We start from the raw sequence: 21,508 nt of genomic DNA, 5'->3' as shown, positions 1-21,508 counted from the left end.
CTGGATGCAAAAAAAGTGCCAACATATGAATGTTAAATGGTTTCATTGACTATTTTAAAATTCATGCAAAGCAATGATAGTGTTTATAAACATGTTGTATTTAATAAGAAAGGGTTTTATTTTGCACTGTGCCCTACTTTTCCACTACAGTGCACAATTGTTTTTCTTCATTGAGCTGAATAGAAGTACATATCAATTCCAGAAATTTCATTTATTTAAAAAAATTCATGAAAAATTGAAGTTTTTCTCTATATCGTTGTTTATTTGTTCTGTGCACAATTCCACAGCTCGTCACACATCGTTTAAACAATGTTTCAATAATTTAAATTGTACATTTTTAATGTGCTCCGGACACATTGATTTTATCGCACACTGCAAAAACCATAAAATGAGAGTCAGGTGTTAATGTATACTTATTCCAAATCATAATTACAAAAGTATTTCAATATTTCATAGAGATTTATCACTAGTAAATAAAACATGCATGTAAACCAACCATATGAATCATAGTTCAGTAGTTTCAGAAATAGATAGCCATTATCATTATAACACTGAACAAAATTATCCAGAGAACAGATTGATCCGTATTGATGGTCAGCAGGGGGGTTTCATAACTTTCTGCTTCATGTTGTTGTGCTTGTCAAATGAACTCTCTGATATAGAATTCCTCAGATTTTGATGCACTGGCTTGATGTTGTCAGATATTGCTGAATTGCATCAAGCACAAGTCAGAGTCCATTACTATTCCAGTTCCTTCTGACCAAACTGCTTTACTCCAAAGGAAAATCGTAGTGGACACCAACTGCATGAGAGATGGTATAATAGCAAGTCCAAACACGTACCTCCATCCTGCTTGGACACCAGAGAAAGCATAGTTGAGTGCGCAACAAGTTCCCAACTGTAATTCCACCTTCGTACAGGGTAACCATCAACCCTCTGTGTCGGGAGAAACCTTCTCCGAGACAAAGATGCAGCTCATGGAAGTAATGCTCACTGCAAAACTAATGATGGCCCTACACCAACCACCAGTGCCAAAAAAGAGATAATGGTGCCTCCCAGGATGTGGAGATTACTGGATGTCTTCCTGTCATGACCATCAATCAGCCAGCCAGCCATTAATCACAGATGCTGACAATGATCTGATCAGAAGAGCTCTAACCACGGCTTACTGCTGGACACAACCCAGAAAGAACTGAGCTCGAAGCTGCGGCAGAGCTCCGGATATTATTCCGAGCTCATGGCCGAACATTAGGCCGTCCAAAAGTGGACGCAGTGATAGTGAGCACCAGGACAGAGCGACCTAGAAAAGAGAAAGTAGCACACAAATAACACAGAAGATAACTTTGCAGCTGGGATGGCCTGCTCTTATACTCCTCCACGTCCGCTGCATTCATAAAACTCTGGCAATTTGATAATACCTAGAATATCAAAATCAACTGCGGGCGACAGATCCTTTTCCTATTTGGCGCCAGAACTCTGGAATAACCTACCTAACATTGTCCGGGAGGCAGACACACTCTTGCAGTTTAAATCTAGAATAAAGACCCATCTCTTTAACCTGGTTTACACATAACACACGAACACATTTCTAATATTCAAATCCGTTAAATGATTTTTAGGCTGCATTAATTAGGTAAACCGAAACCGGGAACACTTCCCATAACACCCGATGTAGGCTACTTCATTACATACATCGTTAGAACAATGGCATCTACGCTAATATTAGTCTGTTTCTCTCTTATTCCGAGGTCACCGTAGCCACCAGATCCAGTCTGTATCCAGACCAGATGGTGGATCAGCACCTAGAAAGGACCTCTACAGCCCTGAAAGACAGCGGAGACCAGGACAACTAGAGCCCCAGATACAGATCCCCTGTAAAGACCTTGTCTCAGAGGACCACCAGGACAAGACCACAGGAAACAGATGATTCTTCTGCACAATCTGACTTTGCTGCAGCCTGGAATTGAACTACTGGTTTTCGTCTGGTCAGAGGAGAACTGAACCCCAACTGAGCCTGGTTTCTCCCAAGGTTTCTTCTCCATTCTGTCACGGATGGAGTTTTGGCTCTGGCTTACTTAGTTTGGGACACTTCATTTCCAGTGATATCGTTGACTTGATTGCACAGATAACTGAGCTACATTATGACATCCTTGAATTCAATGATGAACTGCCTCTTACTGAATAATTAGTGTTTACCATTGTCATTTTGCATTATTGACACACTGTTTTCCTATTTAATGTTGTTCAGTTGCTTTGACACAATCTGTATTGTTACAAGCGCTATATAAATAAAGATGACTTTGACTTGACTTACAAAAATAAAGGTTCCTTATTAGTATCTATGATTCTGTGAAGAAACTTTAACATATATGAAACCTTCACTGCACGAAGGGATTCTTGAGATTTTTTATATTTTTAGCACTAAAAAAATGTATTATAAGAACTCTTAACAGAAAGGTTCTTTGTGGAACCCAAATGGTTATTCTATTGCATTGCTACAAAATCCCCCTTTTGAACCTTTTAATAAGAGTATACGGTGAACCAGAACTTTTCTTGGTGTTCTGATCTGCTCAGGATCCAGAGCAGGTTAAAATGTCATGTATAAAATTACAACATGTACTACCATCCGATAAATGTGTTAAAAATGTAAGTAGCACATCTCTTTGGGCAGGATGTGCTGCCACCATGGGTAGCATATTTTTATGAGGCTTCACTAACCTACAACTCTAACTTCACTCTTAACATAGTGAGGGTAGATCATCCTGAAAGATGGGTCAGGTTTTCAGAACACTCGTCAACTTAAAACTATACAAATGGTTCAAAAGTAGAAAAGTCATATTTCAGAAAACATATATAAGGCCATAAACTATGAACTGCATATTATGTATAATAATAATAAATTATTTATACATGTTGTTCAAGCAGGCTACAACAATTTCACAATGACGATTTCTATAACAGGCTACAAACAATCAATTAAAATACTTCATTTTTTATTTTGAAAACTACATGCTAAAACACAAATAAGCATCGAACATGTCTGACACTTACCCATACTAAACAGAATTTACAGACGCTGGCTCGTCAAATACGTAACAAGTCTGTCTCGTCCGGGAATATGATCTATTTCCAAAACAAAAACATAAACATAGCGAATGGGAACTGTGAGTTTAAAGGGACAATCTGTTGTTTAGTTGTCTAGTCGTCCTAATCATTGAGACTGTCCGCTTCATTCAGAACGCTGTCACAATGACTACTGGTTTCATTAGAGCAGATCACTTGAGTGAGTTTCTCATTAGCTGTAAATAATCTGCAGTTGATGTTTCTAAATAGCAGTCCTGTCCTCACAGAACTTGAAATACTACAACAACAACAAAAAAATCATCCACAGGACATAACAAGAGTAAGTTCTTTTAAAAACTGATTGTTTCTTGTAAGTATGACATTTTTTGTAGTGTATAAATCCTGAGAACAGCCATGTTGAAGGTAAAAACCTCAAACAAAGGAAAGGAATTTCAAAGGAAATTAGATGTAAAAACTTCAAACTTAATCATGGACTTAGTAGTATTTAACATGTAAAAACTCACAATTGTATACAAATAAAAAATGTTGCAGAAACAAACAATGGTAACTAAGCATGTGCTTGATGCTCATATGCTGCTGACTCATATGTGGCTGGTTTTAGCTCAATAACACACAAAATAACCTTTATTAATGTCTATGTCCCTGAGTTGTTGTCCTAATCCTTAAATTGCATTTGAATGTTTTCCCCTGTAAGAAACAAATACACCATCTATGACCTTGTTATGCAGCTAGGCTAGACTAGGCCCCCTATTGCTCTGGTATAGTAACAGGAGTCAGGACTGATGATTTGATGCTAATATGCTAATTTCTAGCTAACAGGTCAATGTCAGAAAGGCAAAAGGTATGTAATCTGAAAGGTTACTACTTCTAGATTTTGGTAATATCAGGATTAATAAATAATTGTTTATATGTACACTTAAAAAATGGTAACAGGATTGATGTTGTATGCCGACCCCTCTCTAATAACCCTGATAAAACATGAAAAATAGAATATTTAAGAACAGAGAAACTTACCCTTGCTTACACTGTGGAAACCACTTGCTCTAAATTATGTCACCTCCATGAAATAATGTCACTTCTGGGTTGTACCATTATTTTATATTATTTTATAGGGGAGTTTTGGTGTTAGTAACAGGACATTAGGGGACATAGATAAAATTAATTATATTTCTAAGAAGAAAATAATAATAATAATACTAATAATATATATATATATATATATATATATATATATATATATATATATATATATATATATATATATATATATGATTACCTGATCTATAGTAACATTACGTTTTTTTAAAGACACATTTAATTTTTTTGTTAAAGCAACTGATTATTTTTTAGGGACGCAAAAGGCACCTATTTCACGGAATCAGTCTAAAATATTCAAATTCGAATATTCGAATAGACTAAATTACGACACAGCTGCAAAAATTCTAAATCACTAAACATCTGTGCCATCAGAGTAATTCTACAGCATCTGGAAGACAGAAGAATGATTATTGTGTAGTGCAGTCTAACAAATACACCATATCTAATGGGAGTTTGGGTGATAAATTAGTGTTTATGTCTTTTTAAAGGACAATGAATACAGCCTACTAACGATACTAAAATGTGGGGAAACACAGTAAGAGAGTTAAAAAACGATTATGGATAGGATAAAGTTAGACCGGTAGGTGGCGGTATGCGCTTGTGTATCTAACAAAAGAAGACGCGTAAGCAGAATTATTTTTCCCCCGGAAGCAGAGAGCACGTGGCCTCATGTCATAAGGTCAGACTGAAACATGGCCCACTCAGACTCCGTAAAAGCGGGTGTACCGTCGTATTTAAAGGAGGCACAGATGATTAAACAGGGCGCTGAAGCCCGTGTATATCGAGGGACGTTTCTGGGTCGGTCCGTGGTTATTAAAGAGCGATTCACAAAATTATATCGCCACCCTGAAGTCGACGAGAAACTGACGCGCCGCAGAACCACGCAGGAGGTGCGATCCATCCTGCGATGCAGGAGAGCAGGTCAGTGCACAACCACCTTAATATATATCCTCCTCACTTCAGTCAGCAACAACGAGAATAGGTTTAATCATGCAGACTCGATAAATGTCAATCAAGACAATCAATGCAAATGTAGTTGACTAATCAAAGACTGCACACTATTTAAATAATAAACTAAAGAAAGAACAACCTAACCTTAACCACGATTGCAGTTGGAGTTAAAATATTAGTAACTTATTTGGAAATTAAAATAGTCATTATTTACTCACCCTCAAGTTCCAAACTTGCAAGAATTTTAGATGTTGAACGCAAAATAAGTTATTTTGAAGAAGAGTGTAGGTAACCGAGCAGTTGCTGGAAGCCAATGACTCCCATATTATGGAGAAAATACTGTGGACATTAATTTCTATTGGCTACTGTCAACTTTTTGGTTACCAGCATTTTTTTAAATATAGTTTGTTATCATCAGAAAAATAACAGGTTTGGAACAACTTCATGGTAGGAGATGATTACTGAATTTTCAGTGAGAGGCTTCAATAAAATATTTTCCTCATAGTTCATTTTAAAGGGTTTGACAAATTAATTTTTTCCATCACGCTGCATTACGAGTCCACACACAATAATCTGCTAATTGAACTAATTTAAATGTAATTAACATCTCTCAGTGATCTATGACTTTCCTTTGTCCCAGGTATCAATGCACCCGTTGTTTATTTTGTTGACTACACCACTCATTGCATCTTCTTGGAGGATATTATTCACTCCGTGTCAGTAAGAGACCACATCGCATCGGCTCAAGCATCAGAACAAAACCCACAGCATCTCCAGACTCTAGTAGACAAGATCGGTGAAATCCTGGCGCAGATGCACGATGAAGATGTCATCCACGGTGATCTCACCACCTCCAACATGCTTCTGGTCAGTGGAGCTGAAGACCACAACATGAAGCTGGTTCTGATTGACTTTGGGTTGAGTTACATTTCTGCTCTACCAGAAGACAAAGGAGTTGATCTGTACGTGTTGGAGAAAGCTTTTCTCAGCACTCATCCCAAAACAGAGACTTTGTTTGAGAGACTTCTGAAAAGTTACACCGCTTCATCCAAAAAGTCACCTGCGGTCATCAAGAAACTGGATGAAGTTCGACTGAGAGGACGGAAGAGGTCTATGGTGGGATGAAGTGCATTACGGAGTGTGTTCTGGCATTGGAATAGGTTTACACAGGATTTGCTACGAGTTTAGAGCAGTACTTTGATGTTGGAAATGTAGTCATCTTTGTAGGACATGAATGTGTAGGGTTTTTTGATGCACTGAACATAAGGTAATGAATGATTCAATCTCAGATTCTCCCATTCAGTGTGGATTCATAACGCAAATGCACTTGGAAATCCACTGATACCAGCTGATGTCTGGCCCACCTGGTCAATTTTACATGAATGTTAGTCAAAGAGTAACCATTTCTACCATCTACCATTTCATCTATAGTTCAATATAATTAATACTAATTGCCATAAAATGGCAGTTGAATTTTTGGGGCCGTATTAAAAATGCATGTGATGTTAAAAATGTAAATCATCATGTTCAGAGTGATTTGAAGACCTGCGAATGAAACCAATAAAAAAGTGCATTCAAGTTTTGCTTTTGTAATGTGCATTTAAATCAGTAATAAACAGATTCTGGACAACCTTGACTGATTGTCAAGTCAAATTAGCATCATTAATATACAGTAGTGCTTTATAACACACAGATCGTATAAAGAAGATTGAAAAAAGATAGAGATGCAGAGACCAGGTTCAGTCGGGTTCTTGTCATGTAGCTTCATCATCAACATCAGAATTCAGGATTAATATTATTCAAAGAAATTGCAACGGACATTGCATTGCATCCTTCTGCTTGAGAATCAGGTAACATCAGACCAGCATTAGGTGAGAAGGACGAGTTGTAGTTATGGAGGTAGGGCTGATGTGATGATATAAAATCAATGACAAAAACATGCAATTATAATAGTGTTCATGATCACTTATTTTCAGTTTAAGTGATCTCCAAATAAAATAACAAAAATATATTAATGTTAATTAATTCATTGTATAAATAATACAAGACTTTTCCTGGTTGTACAAAAACACGACATACTTGATAATTAACCAAAATATATTTGCATGCTTGATGATCAGAAATATTGCTTTTTGTCACTTTACTCCTTGATTTTATGATGAGAATACAGCATTTTTTATACAAAACAAAACCGTAAAGATACAAAAAATAGAAAGATCGGTATGTTTTGCCTGATCAACAGAGATAAAACACTGTTTCAGCATAAATCACGAGTATAAACACACCATAATAAAAATTTAAAAAGTTTTATCTAAAGCAGTAAGCAGACATGGAGGAAATATAACATATATTGTCATTTCAACCGATGGCACAGAGAACACATGCTGAGGTTATTAGGCAAAATGGTCCAAAAATAAAATCCATTAAAACTCAAATAAATAGGAACAAAAAGCAAACAGTATTTTTATAATAGCATCAAGGCTCTTAAAAAAATGTTTTTAACGATTTTCATAGCAATGAAATAGAACAACCTTTATTTTAAAAGGTGTTCTGCAGAAGTGCGTCTAGGTGAAGTCTCTGTTGGTGAGAATCATCGGAGCGACCAGACTCCAGGTGTATAATGACAGACAGACCCAGCTGGAGGAGATCTTCACCCACACTGACGTCCACTTGCTCGTCATGGCATCGTAGTCTGCATCAGGACTGCTTGGACAATAAAAATCAATCTTACTGCTTTAAATATAATTATACACAGTGCCTGCTGTTGCTTGTGTTTCTACTTTTCTATTCAAAATGTTAAAAGAATTCTTCTTAGTGATCATTGGGAAATGCACACACCTGTACCAGTTGGTGAGAGTCATCATGATGTAGAGAGACGCCAGGAACAGCATGAAGTGAAAGAAAGCGTAGCTGTACTGAACAGTGTCTCTTTCGTTGTCCTCCACAATTGATGTTGTGACGTCTTCTGCTGTCTCAAGACTCACTGTGTAGCTTTCATCCACAACTGTGCTATCTTTATCTGCTAAGGTTAGTTTATTAACTTGACTGGTGTTGGAAGATCGTATACTGTGAGGGGAAAAAATGCATAAGCATTCAAAATGGCATTAGCATTAGAACTTTAGTATGCCCCATCTGGATACATGTGTTGTGTTCAATATAATGTCTTCAGGGATGTTTATTCATCTATTTAAAACCACCAGTCAAAAGCTTGGACACATTCCCATGCATGCTTTACAAGTTAATAAAACAAAAACAAATCCATTATGCAACTTACTCATTACAAAATGTATATGGTAAAGGTAAATAATGTCCATTTATTCAAGTATGTCCAGAGTTTAGAAGTGGTTCCTTTGCATTTTTTTTCTTTCAAATAATTCACAATTTAAATTAAAGCATTTTCTGGCTTTGTCTGTCTTTGGTGTGAAGCTGACTGAATGAATGAAGCCAAACAATATTATTGGCACCTTCTAAAAGTAGTAACAAATCATTTAATTTGAAGCATATCTTTTCACATTGGTTAAGAGCTTACAAAACAAAGATCAAATTCAACTAAAAAAATAAAATAAATAATAATTTCCTGTTTTGTGTCACTGTTTTAACCACAACAAGAACAGACAAAGGAAAGAGGCACAAGATCATAGCCAAGCATGGACAATCTCGAGGCTACAAGCACATCTCCAAAGACATTTCCACTATACATAATGTTATCGTGAAGTTTGAGGACTGTGGCACACCTCACTGTCAGTGGCCATAAGAAAAAAGAGTGCCAGACAACGACTGCATATACCACAGTAAAGTATTGTACCTTGAATACAAAATGCAGAGAACAAAAATGGCCAATCCGACGATGCTTTGAGCGTCCCACCACTGCAGATACGGGGCAGTTGGCAGCGTTTCCTCTGTGTCTACAATGATGATGGCCGTCTGGTTCTCGACCTCCAGCGGTGCGACTGTGGAGGACGTGATCTGCTGGAAGATGCTGATCAGTCTTGGGTTGCATGTGCGGTCTGGAGATGAGGGATGGACAAAAACAAAACAACAGAACTTCTGAAACAAGTTTTTCCACAAGGTAAAAGCAAGATCAAACATCCTGAATATCAACTAAGTCATATGGTCTAATTTAGCTAAGAAAGAAGACCGATTAAATGAATAAAAGCTTTGTGAAGCTGCTAACCTGGCTCATTGGTCATGGCTGACCAGGTGAGGTACATGGTGTACAAAGTCATAACGGATGACTGAAGAAGTCCAGATCTGGGCTGGTATTCCTAGAATTACACACAGTCTCTTTGGACTACAAATCACTAAAGGACCATAACTGATTAACTAACACTAAACATGAAATACAGTTAAAACTGCATGGCTTAGTTATGTTTATACTGTATGGCAAATGTCTCAGAGAAAACACATTCTCTTGGCTAAATACCTGAATTGTGGGCAGTACAGAGAGAGCAGAAGCTACGACACATAATAACATGTTGAAGCAGATGAAGAACTTGTTAAGCATGCATCCTTCTGTCTGAGTGTAGATGTTATAGCAGAGAACTGCAGCCGTGAGGGACAGAATATAGTTCAGTCCTGTTACTGACAGCAAGGCTAGAAGGAAGGAGCATTAAATTACTCAACATACATATTAATATTAGTGCTGTCAAATGATTAATCACATCCAAAGTAAATGTTTTTGTTCACACAGTATATGCATGTGTACTGTGCATATTTATTATTTTGATATAAATACACACCCGTGCATGTATATATTTAAGAAAATATATGTTAATTTTTTTTATATATTTATATATAATATAAATTATGTGAATATGAATATATGTATATATATCATCTGAAAACTGAATAAATAAGCTTTTTTCATTGATTGTTTTTATTTTTTACACACGTAACATATTTACCTACCTATATACCACCTCTTTCTGTTTTCTTTTTCCATTTTATCAAGCCAGGATTCGTTCCACGAGTGGGCAAAGTCAATAAGCAAGACCAGCTGAATCAGAATAAAGAAAAATGCTCCACAGCTTCCCACAATAAAGCACACTAAAGAAAAAGACATAAATTAACTCAGATTTCTTTCAAGCAGAAACTAAGCTGGGCATAAAGAATGAAGAACATACTGTACGATTCATGAAGGCCTCCTAAAACTAGAAAGAAATATCCCTAGAGGTGATGCTCAAGCAATGCTTGATCATTTATTACATTATTAATAATAAACGGAATAAAAATTAAAAATAAAAATCCTCTGCAAGCACAAATTGCTCAAACAATAGTTAAGTTAAAATAGTTAGAAAGGTTGTTTGGTTGCTTACTCCCAACAACATGTAGTGTGTGATTTGTGCTGAACTGAGCCTCACACTAACATCATTAAGATACTTATCACAGTGAAAAGAGTCAAGTGATCAGATCCGGTCCAAAAACATCCATAACCCTCACTATACTCTGAACTCTTTAGTTATCATATAATATACTACTACCTACAAGTCATCTGTACACCTCATCATAACCTAAATCAATATTTAAATGTTTTGTAACAATAATTTATCTTAGGACAATTAATGTCTATACATGTGTATTTAGGAATGAGGGCTGACATATATTTTAAATGACAGCATGCAATGATTTAAACACACAGGCCTTTCATATACTTACACTAGAAAAGTCAACAACCTGACAGTATGACGAGATGGCAAGGGTTGTACCTTGTGATTTTTTGCCTTTTGAAAGGATAGTTCACCAAAAAAATTAATAATCTGTCATCATTTTCTCACCTAGTGTAACTGACTTATGCTCATCTTCAGAACACATTGTAGTCCATTCACTGAAAGTCCACGCAAACAAAATTTTCATCATTCTTACAAAATGATAAAAAAAATAAATTTGTTTGTTTAATTCAAGTCCTCTGAAGAGACTCCATTGCTTTATATAAAGAACGTAATTAATTTGAACATTACAAACATTGATTAACACACATATGGTGAACAAATGTGCTTCCCTGAAGCATCTTATAAAGCGAGTGTTTCTGTTCAGAAGACTTGGATTAATCCACTCAGATATTAATTTTGCGATGTTTTCTAATAACTTCCTATTTCATAAAAAATATTAAATAAATCTTCATTTGTGTTTCGAAAATGATCAAAAGACACTACCCCTTCCAGCTGAGACTTAGCAAAGGGTCAGTTGCAAAATAAACGATTTCCACAAAAACTTTAAAATTATTATTAACATGGAGTCTCATCTTTGAAAAAGATTCACCTGAAAAAAAATTATTTGCAGAGCATAGACAATCACAGAAACAAGAGTGACTTCTAATAAACTATCTCCTATTGCAGTGATATCTGATATATGACAGATATCAACTTAAACATTGTATTCATGACATATCAAAAACAATAACAAAAACATTCAATTTACAGTAGCTTTGCATAATTGACAACCAATCAGATCAGATTTATAAAATGAGTTCAATTCTTACTTCGGGTAAAAGGCTCCTCGGGAATATAGAAGGCACCAACAGTGACAGCAACCATGACTGCAATCTTGACAATCCAGAACCTAATGAAATATAGAGATGTCTCACTAGTTTCATAAAATGACCAAATTCTATAGTATTTCTTCCACAAACTGTGGTTTAGCAATAAACAGATTATACATATTGTAAATCAAATCAGAAAAACAGAAAACGTGTCCTCATCATCTTGATGGACTAACCCATTGTGAATGGCAGCTCTGGGATCTCGGCTGTTCTTCACATTGATGGTGAGAAGGGAGAACATGAGAAAGAACAAACTCATGCCACAACAAACCCGGTACACAGCCTTATAGCCGAGAAAAATCTCACACTGAACATTAGCCTCAATTCCTGGTATACTGGATCCTGCTCCTCCATTACAGAAACCAGGGATCTAAGAATGAAGAAATTCAGATAAATAAAAATGTATTCAACTTTCAAATGAACTACAAACAGGATTTTATCACAGTATCAGAGACAAAAATCGAATCATTTCAACACAATATAAAATCCCATTTGGTCTACATTACTTGACTTATGGATTATTTCAAACTCTACTAACGCTTTAGAATAATTCGTTCTTACTCTTTTAAGCTGTTGTTCAACACCAGGTGACAACATGACACAGGCAATGATGGTCCCAAGCAAAAGGATGAAGGCATACATGATTCGGGTTACGATAGACTTCTTGATCTGTGGGCAGCATCTGCACCTAAAGCATCCTGCATGGCTGCAAAGGCAACAAACCTTAAGAAAAAAAACAAGAAGAAGAAACATTTCCATCTGGAGCGCTTTTATAAAGAAGAATGATTTAAAAAAAAGACAAATCAAGAGGATAGGTATTGGCTGAAGGGTGCACGCAGGATTCAGAATTGACAGATATTAATAAGACCGTTAGACTTACTTTCTCCAGCAGCAGCAGATGTTAATGAATTAAAGCAGCTGATGTGAGATCTGAGCTCAGTCTGTCGTAAACAACTTAATACTACTGTCACCTTGAGAAGCGATGTTCACAACGCATGCAAACTTAACCATGTGCTTGATGTTATTATGGCCAACGGTAGAGTACACCAGAAAAAAGAAAAAAAAAAAAAAAAAAAAAAATATATATATATATATATATATATATATATATATATATATATATATCTTAGAGTAGCATGTGCTTAGTAATCTCCAGAATATTCTTTATAGACTTGTTTTATATACAGAATAATAGAATGTAGAACACGTATAATTCGCATGTTTAATAATATTAATTATATCCTGAATAGTGTCTGTCAAGCATGGTCTCTATTGTCTGACACACTCATCCAGTGTGTGCAGTGCTGAACTACAGAGCATGATGGAGAACCACTACAGTAAGCGTGTAAAACCAAAGTAGGCTGTTACATAAGTTTAATAAAATTCTCAATAATTTACCTGTTTAATATTATTCTGTATATTACTCTTAATTACTCGTCTTTATTAAATAGCATTTTTAACCTTTCTATATACCCTGTAGACGCAGTTGACGTGACGTAAGTGAAGCGCCCGGCTGCTGACTGTCAGAGGAAACAATTTAATCCTGTTAAGCAGGAGCGTAAGTAACAGCTGATTCTCTTGACCTGTCCTGCTTTCATTACACATTAATCACATTTATTTGATTCATGGAAAGTTTCATTATATTACAATCTGAACAAAATGTCAATTTATAGTACTACATAAAAATGCAAATTGACTTACCCAACTCGCCAGGGTCCCTGACACAGCACCCATACTTTCAGCGAGAGACACAATAGCTCTAATCTCCTGTTAGTGTTAATAACGAGTCAATTCAGAATAAAATAAATAAAAACAGAAGCGATCCCTTAGAAATTAACACAGCATGCAGAAAATTATCCTTGATGTCCTTAATGCAGGTGTCAGGTCCGATCCGCCTGTATTTGAGTTCTGGAATGACAGGTGAGATCCGTCACGTGACCAAACATCATTCATATTAATGACGCTCCGTGACGTTTTCCAAACAGACCTCATTGATTGGCTGGAAGAGAGACGTCCCTTGAAAACTAACCAGTTAGAAAACCCCTGAAAAGCTTAGCTCATGAATATTAACTACTCTCTCTTTCTGAATGCTCCAGGAAGATTGTTAATGACCTCGTTAATATTCTAGCAAAATTTAAAAATTAATTTTCATTTATGGATTTATTTAGTACAAATAAAGTGGAATCATATTTAAAATATGCTAATTACAATCTTCTTCACAACTGTCACAGTAATGTCAAATTATGCAGCCGCTGGTTATTAAACACATTTTTCACTACATTTGAATAATGCACTGAGATTTCAGACACCACTGAAAACACCAGAGTTATAGAAAGAGAACAATTCAGTGAATAATATATTGTAAATAAACGGTATGATTATTTAATAAATGTATCAGTTTCACTTCTACAAGGGTGTGTGTACTTAAACATTACACAACAGTTAACAAGAACTACCAATTCATTTTTATTAACAAGAACGTGACAGCATAATGAAGAACTGACATTATCATTGTCTAACATCAAACATGATGAAAAAAATATCTGAAAAGATGCATTATTTCACTATACATAAAGTATTTTTTAACAAGTCACATGTGCAGATGGTAATGTATACAGCCTTTTTATAATGAGTTACCAATCATAAACTCACTTGTGTGAGATACTTGGACTACTTTTGTAAAATGAGTCTTAACTAACAGAAAATACATAATCTATGTGCCAAACCAATTAGCAGTAAAGCTAAACACAACCCTATAGTGCAATGAAGGCAAGAAAAAAAAGATCTTATAATAGGCTATTAAAAGTCAAATCTTTACTATTATAGTACAATATACAGTGTTAAATTACAAAAGGTATAATGTTCTAAAATATATTCTCATTTCTCATCACCTTTATCTTCTGAGCTGTGATCTTCAAGTTTCAGTTTTACTTGGGGAAGCATCCCAGTGATTTAGCAGGATCATATTATCCTGATTGTTGTGTGTGATATGGATCTACACACAGACAGAGATCAGTTTTAGGTTCATTAGGAAGTACATGTAGGTACAGTAAATACACTTTATCCCGTATATATTCTATTCAGCAATAATAAAATCTGGAGTATGAATGTCTATGATGGAGTGAGTAGCTGCGGTTTCGAGCAAGTGCTTATCATACCCTGGGTCATGGCCCTCTGGTGGTTTGTGAGACTTAAAAAACGGGTTGCCACAGAGTGATTTAAAGTTTAAGACTCAGGGAAGTAGGAAGTGGGAACCAGCTAATATCTTTAATAACAAAATAGACATAAATAAACAAATGAAAATAAGTGGCAGACTCTTGCAGTGCGTATCTGTCTAGCTTCAATGGTTTCTAATTACAATGTGTTTTACATTGTAGTCAATCACAGATGTACCTGTTGATTTCTTAAACGCATGCAGAGGCCATTCAGGGGTGTTTCAGTTCATCCGAATCCACTGTCTGCTCAAAACTCTGGAGTTTTTCTTCAGTCCTGAATTCTGAAAGCTAATCCTCTCATTATAACCACAAAGTGAAGACACGATGTACAGTAAATACAATACATTTGTGCAGTGTAGAGGGATCCATTGATTATAACATAATTTTCTACGATTGCGATAAAATAAAATTAGTGCTCAGGGATTAGTTCACAAAATTAAAATTCTGTCATTAATTACTCACCCTCATGTCATTTTAAACCCATAAGACCTTCGTTAATCTTTGGAACACAAATTAAGATATTTTGATGAAATCTGAGAGCTCTATGAGAATCCATAGACAGCAAGGATTTTCTCTAAAAATTGTTTGATATTTATGGCATTTTAACTGGTAACCGATTATATTTGATAATCTTTCTGAATTTCAAATGAATGTTTTTAACTGTTAATCATTTTATAAAATGTTATGCAGGCAGGGTTAATGTCAGAATTGCATCACTTTACTAAATGGCCTTTAAACAGTAGGAGGCATCGTGCACATCAAAAACAGGCAAATAAGCATATAACATATCCTAGCTTTTTACAGAATATATTCAGATCCAACCCCTTTCATAACCTTTAACATTTTCTTATGTAACTATAATAAAAAAAAAATTAATAATTAATTTGTTATTAAATTACGTAATCCCGTTATATTTAACTAGCACTATGCACTTGTGCAATAATGTAAGTGACAGTAAGAAAACCATTAACTACTATAAATATATTTTTCTCCATAATTACTAAAAAATGTATTTCATAATACAGAAGGGAGTTACAGATGCAGATGGTTGTATGCTGTCACTGATTATATATTTTGTACCTATTTTAAATGATGAATTGAACTTGCATTGTCAACTATTGCATTTACTGAAAATATGAAAAAAGTGCATTTGCATAGAACATTATCATCTTGTCATGTGCAATATAATATATGTAAACAAGGTGTTAGCACGCTCATGAAGTTTGGATGTGAAGAGGTTAGAAAGACAATAGACAAGTGCATACAACTGCAAGATAATTCCTGAGGGACAGAGAAAATCCTGTTGCAAGTGCTTATGTAAGATAATGTACCATCAAATTCAAAATTTCTTATTATTTTTTTTTTTTCATATTCATCATATGAAAAAAACACCATATACATATAATACATTTTTGCATTAAAAGTAAAGTTCACACAAAAAAAGAAAATTCTGTTATTTAATTGAATAACTTTCCAAACCTGTGATAATGTTGTGTTGGTCCTGACTGACTTTCACTGGAACAACAATGAATAAATGAATGAATGAATTTGTTTATTTATTCATTCTGGGTATGAACTATCCCATTTACACTTTAAGTTAAGTTTCCCTCAAGTTATAGACTACTTTAAATGTAACCAAAACCTGACTGAAAATCAAACAATCACCCCCCAAATTTATTATATATTATGTTTTTACGTGATGATTATGTTACTTATGGAAAAATGAACTATTGTGGGAGCCACTAACATCTTATAACCTGTGGTGGACCAGCCTTCCACCAACATGAAATTCCTTCATTGCATTTTTCGCCTTCACCCCATTGTCTAGGAAATTCAAAGAGGAATTATTTTGTTGTTGTTGTTGTAAAAATTTTATAAAAAACAAACAAATAATAACAAACTTTTTGACAGCTATTTAACTTAGAATATTCTGCCAAAGTCTGTTCCATGATAGATCTTGTTATTCTAACATGTATGAGTCAAGGAGGGATGAAAAATTGTTTCTCATAATATTCTGGATGTGGTGATTTAGGAAAAAAAACATTTGTACTGCACAACAACCAAATAAGAAAATTAAACAACGACCTTTTTGTGGCAAACTGCTTTAATATTTTGTGTTAAATAAAAGAAGGTGTTTTTAATATCCACTCGTGAATCATTTCTGTAACATGCGTTGAAGACATTTCTGAAAGTTAACGTAGAAGCTCAGCAGATGATCAAAACAATGAAACAAATAAAGATAAACGTTAGCACATTAGTGTTATGTAAACTGACGCATTAAGCCAAACTTTACAAATTCGTCTAAGGGACTAGTAGTTTTCAAATAAATCATTAATTAAATCCTTTGTTGCTCCAATTTATAAAGTTTGTCCAGCGATTTAAAGGTGATTTTGTATGCTGTGTCAGCGTGTGCATTCATATAACTACTGTTTCAAAACGCACCCTAAACACACTTATTTTAATTACTCTTAAGTTACCTTAAAAAGTCGAAAACTCCCTCGGATCAAATGAATTAGGGATTAAATGCACGCTTTTAACGCGTTACATGCAGCCTAGATATCTATCATATGTGGATTAACCATAGACTGTTTAAACAGGGATTAACACGCATGTATGTTACAACCTATTACAAATTCTGCATATATTTTTATACAGTCTATGGTTTGAACTTGTGCAGTTCGTATACGGATAACTACGCCATGACGTACGGAAAACATGGCGTCATGACGTTTTAGAAAAAAAAAAAACCGTCAACCACTGAAAGCGGTAGTTGAATGCACAGGTTAACTGTGATGATTGACAGCTGTCAGAACATTTGGTGTCTTAAATACGATTACGAGAAGTGAGTATTTTTAAGATTATTCACACAAAGTGTTGCAGATGTAGTAGGCTAACGTTACTATTTAAACAGAAAAGGCATCCATAGCTCAGCGCTAAACATGAGGTGTTTCCATTAGTTTCCTGATTTGAAAATGTGTAGTATTGTTGATCAGCTGTCAGTGTTGCACGTGCATGTGTCGTCACAGCGAAATGAATGTTTGTTCGACAAAAAAAAAAAAAAAAAAAGTTATTTGCATACATGCATCGGTATTGTCTTGCAATAGTGAGAGTTAATGTGTACTGACATGTTGTGTATCAGTTTTTGTAGGATTTGGGCAGAAGCAGACTGATCATGAGCACAGAGACTCATGTGAAGGACATTAAACCTGGACTCAAGAATCTCAATGTCATCTTCATCGTGCTGGAAACAGGTGTCCAAACCACACATTACCTACATGAACAGAAGGAAGACACATAATAATAATTTAACTGCATTAACATTGTATTATTTGGCAATGCTTTTTATTAAAGTGAGCATCGACCGACAGGAAAAACACAAGAGTTGTATCATACAGAAACCAACAATAGCCATACACAATACTGAATTTTGAGAATAACTGGAGTGGCTCTAATAATGGCTTAAGCATTATAGTCTCTTAAAAAACAGTTCTGTTATTGTACTATGGTACTAAACGCTGCAAAACTTTTTCTATGCCCTAGGGTTGTATTATTTCCATATTCATCATGCACTCATGTTAATCCTTTGAATTTTTGTACTTTTTTTATTGGCTCTATCTGTCATTGACATTTAATTCCTTTTTAAAATATATTTAAGTATATTAATTAATGTAGTGTTAATAAATAACAATTCCATGAAATTTAACAGCGGATATGTTTGCTTGGACTAAAAATCTACAAAAAAAAAAAGTAATTGTAATTGTATATTTTATTAACTGAAATAGTGTTAATATACCACATTACTATTTTTAACCTATTAAAGTATTATGACAACCACCATTATACAGATGGTAAAAACATGACTCTAAAATAATGTAATAATTCAAATGAAATTATTATTACTGTAAATTATATTTTCCTTTTGTGAATTTAGCTATAAATACTGTAACAGTCGAATCTCAACCGTAGTCATCTGGATTCTGAATCTTCTCTCAAACTCTCATTCAAGGACGAGTGACGAAGACCAAAGACGGTCACGAGGTGCGCTCATGTAAAGTGGCTGACAAGACGGGCAGCATCAGTGTCTCGGTTTGGGACGAAGTCGGTGGCCTCATCCAGGCGGGTGACATCATCAGACTGACCAAAGGGTGAGACTGTGTTTGATCAGGGATGCACATTGAACATTTCTTTCAGACATTTGAACATACGTTGACTATGCTCAAAAGACACATTCATTCTGTAATATTATAAACAATCGATTATAGTGAACAGTTTAATAATTGTTTAGTAAATATTGCTAGTATGTTTGTATTTTGCCGCAGTTATGCCTCAGTTTTTAAAGGCTGTTTGACGCTGTACACTGGAAGGGGAGGTGAACTACAGAAGATTGGAGAGTGAGTTGATTATTGATTAGATTATGATTAAGAAGTTATTATTTAATCATTCTTTTTTTGTTGTTGTAAATGTCAGGATGGTTATCATAGAAGTATATTATTTCAATATGGATTGTTTTGCATAAAAAAACATATAATATTAGTAAATACAAATACAGACAAATATATATATATTACCTTATTACCATATTACCTTATTAACTTCATCTTGCCCAAAATATTTGATTTTGATTGAATTAATGTTTTATATCCAATTTGTTAGATTCTGCATGGTGTATTCAGAGGTGCCAAACTTTAGTGAGCCAAATCCAGAATATTTGGCCCAGATTAATAAAACGGTATGTCTAGATGGATTTCTGTCTTAATAATTTATCAAATCATTATTTAAAATATTTAACTGTTGGTCATGGAAATTCACTATGTTCTTGTGACCCGTCAGGGACTCAATGACCAGAGCAGCACTGCTGCCCCTGCAGGTAACTTTTTAATGTGTCCGGTGTTTCCCAACCTTTTTTTAGGTTTTGATATGTGACCCTGGACCACAAAACCAGTCTTAAGTGTCATTTTTTCTAAATTGAGATTTATAAATAAACTATTTATAAACAACTGTTTGAAAATCTGGAATCTGAGAGTGCAAGAAAAATCCAAATATTGAGAAAATTACCTTTTCTCAAGTTCTTAGCAATGCATATTAATAGTCAACATTTTCTTTTTTTTTTTTTACAAAATATCTTTGTAAAAGATTATCTTTACTTAATATACTAATGATTTTTGGCATAAAAGAAAAATCAATAATTTTGACCAATACAATGTATTTTTGATAGTATATTTGTATTAAATCATAAAAGTACAGAATCTAGAAAAATTAAGTCAAACCAGAATTTATGAATTTGAATGAATAATTAATGATAAATATAAGTTATTAAACTAATAAATAATCAGTGATCAGTAAATAAAGTAAAATCAGTTTCGATTGTTTAATACGTATACCGTGAAAACGTATGGCCATGATATTTTCTGTGACGATTATCATACCGTGAAAATCTCATACCGTTACAACACTATTATTTGCATTATGTTTTCAGCAGTTTGCAGGTTATAGTTTATTGTAGCTATATGAGTGCTCTGTTTCTCCTGTTGTTTAATACATTTGGCCAAAATCTCACAATATATATAAGAACTGCTATGCATAGGATATTTAAAACATAGAAAAGTGTATTGGCTACAACTAGAAACTAAGACTCTTCTCTGCTCTTTAAACACACAAAAACATTAGCTTTTATAGACAGAGTTTCTTGAGTAAAGGAAACGGTGCACTTATCCAAACATAAGGTCTTTATTTACCCTTGCATTATGAAGAAGTAGACATCTGTGGTGCTACTTCATTCTGAATGGAGTTATGAGGTTTGACTGAGAATTTGAGGATCCAATGGCATAACAAGGTTCAGCTCTTTTGAACGCTTTTCATTTGTTAAATATTGAACTGAAATATTGAAAATTTTCTCTTTGAAGGTAATGACACTCTCAATGGAAATGGGATGAATTCTCAAGACTCTGGTAACTCTACTAATGCACAGCCGGGTGGACGAGCAAGTAGTGGAAATGGAAACAGGTTGACACCAAGTCCAGGTGTGGGAGGAAGTTCTGTGAGCAATGGCAAGGAGACACGGCGAATGGTCAAAAGATGATTTTGTTCAGTAATCGAATTAGCATAGTGTACAGTAATAATTTCAAAATGGTTGTAAGCAGCTATGTGTCATGTCTCATTTGAAAACCTATATTGCTAAACTTTGAGCTTAATGCTTATTTAAAAAAAAAAAAAAAAAATATATATATATATATATGTATATATATATATATATATATATATATATATATATATACATATATACATATATCCTGTTTTTTTTTATTATATAATTTTTATTTTTTGCATATTTGTCACACTTGAATGATTGAGATCAAACAAATGTGAAAATTACACAAAGATAACCCAAGTCATTTATTAAGGGAAAAAAGCTGTCCAAACCTGCCTGCCACTATGTTCAAAAGTAATTGCCCCTTAAATCTGATAACTGCTTGTGCCACCCTTTGCAGCAACAACTGCAATCAAGCATCTGGGATAACTGGCAATGAGTCTTTCACATCGCTGTGGAGGAATTTTGGCCCAGTCTTCTTTGGGTTTTTGAGCCTGAAAGGACTGTTTAAGGTCATGTTACAGCATCTCGATC

The 21,508-nt window shown here is 34.6% G+C and overlaps 3 protein-coding genes and 1 long non-coding RNA gene across 4 annotated transcripts; 2 read left to right on the top strand and 2 right to left on the bottom strand.

Annotated features, from left to right (window-relative positions):
• Positions 1-241: 241 nt before the first annotated feature.
• On the bottom strand, positions 242-3,124 carry LOC127968128 (uncharacterized). Its single transcript, XR_008155898.1, has 2 exons — positions 3,052-3,124; positions 242-1,300 (listed from the first exon to the last, which is right to left on the bottom strand). It is a non-coding gene; the product is annotated as an uncharacterized LOC127968128 (long non-coding RNA).
• A 1,695-nt stretch (positions 3,125-4,819) lies between these two features.
• On the top strand, positions 4,820-6,711 carry tp53rk (TP53 regulating kinase). The gene is made up of 2 exons (XM_052568365.1): positions 4,820-5,103; positions 5,774-6,711. The coding sequence occupies exons 1-2, from the start codon at positions 4,875-4,877 to the stop codon at positions 6,256-6,258; spliced, it is 714 nt and encodes a 237-aa protein (XP_052424325.1). The 5' UTR covers positions 4,820-4,874; the 3' UTR covers positions 6,259-6,711.
• A 455-nt stretch (positions 6,712-7,166) lies between these two features.
• Positions 7,167-13,566, bottom strand: si:ch73-267c23.10 (serine incorporator 1). Its single transcript, XM_052568565.1, has 10 exons — positions 13,373-13,566; positions 12,233-12,394; positions 11,848-12,041; positions 11,612-11,691; positions 10,042-10,179; positions 9,557-9,726; positions 9,308-9,398; positions 8,939-9,140; positions 7,972-8,199; positions 7,167-7,836 (listed from the first exon to the last, which is right to left on the bottom strand). The coding sequence occupies exons 1-10, from the start codon at positions 13,403-13,405 to the stop codon at positions 7,698-7,700; spliced, it is 1,437 nt and encodes a 478-aa protein (XP_052424525.1). The 5' UTR covers positions 13,406-13,566; the 3' UTR covers positions 7,167-7,697.
• Positions 13,567-17,627: 4,061 nt separating this feature from the next.
• LOC127967838 (SOSS complex subunit B1-B-like) lies at positions 17,628-21,090 on the top strand. The gene is made up of 7 exons (XM_052568566.1): positions 17,628-17,728; positions 18,026-18,137; positions 18,893-19,031; positions 19,206-19,277; positions 19,540-19,615; positions 19,717-19,753; positions 20,790-21,090. The coding sequence occupies exons 2-7, from the start codon at positions 18,059-18,061 to the stop codon at positions 20,963-20,965; spliced, it is 579 nt and encodes a 192-aa protein (XP_052424526.1). The 5' UTR covers positions 17,628-17,728; positions 18,026-18,058; the 3' UTR covers positions 20,966-21,090.
• The last annotated feature ends 418 nt before the right edge of the window (positions 21,091-21,508 follow it).

The sequence above is a fragment of the Carassius gibelio genome, chromosome B11 (assembly GCF_023724105.1).
Source record: "Carassius gibelio isolate Cgi1373 ecotype wild population from Czech Republic chromosome B11, carGib1.2-hapl.c, whole genome shotgun sequence".
Lineage (NCBI taxonomy): Eukaryota > Metazoa > Chordata > Actinopteri > Cypriniformes > Cyprinidae > Carassius > Carassius gibelio.
This window is presented reverse-complemented; position numbering and strand designations above follow the sequence as displayed.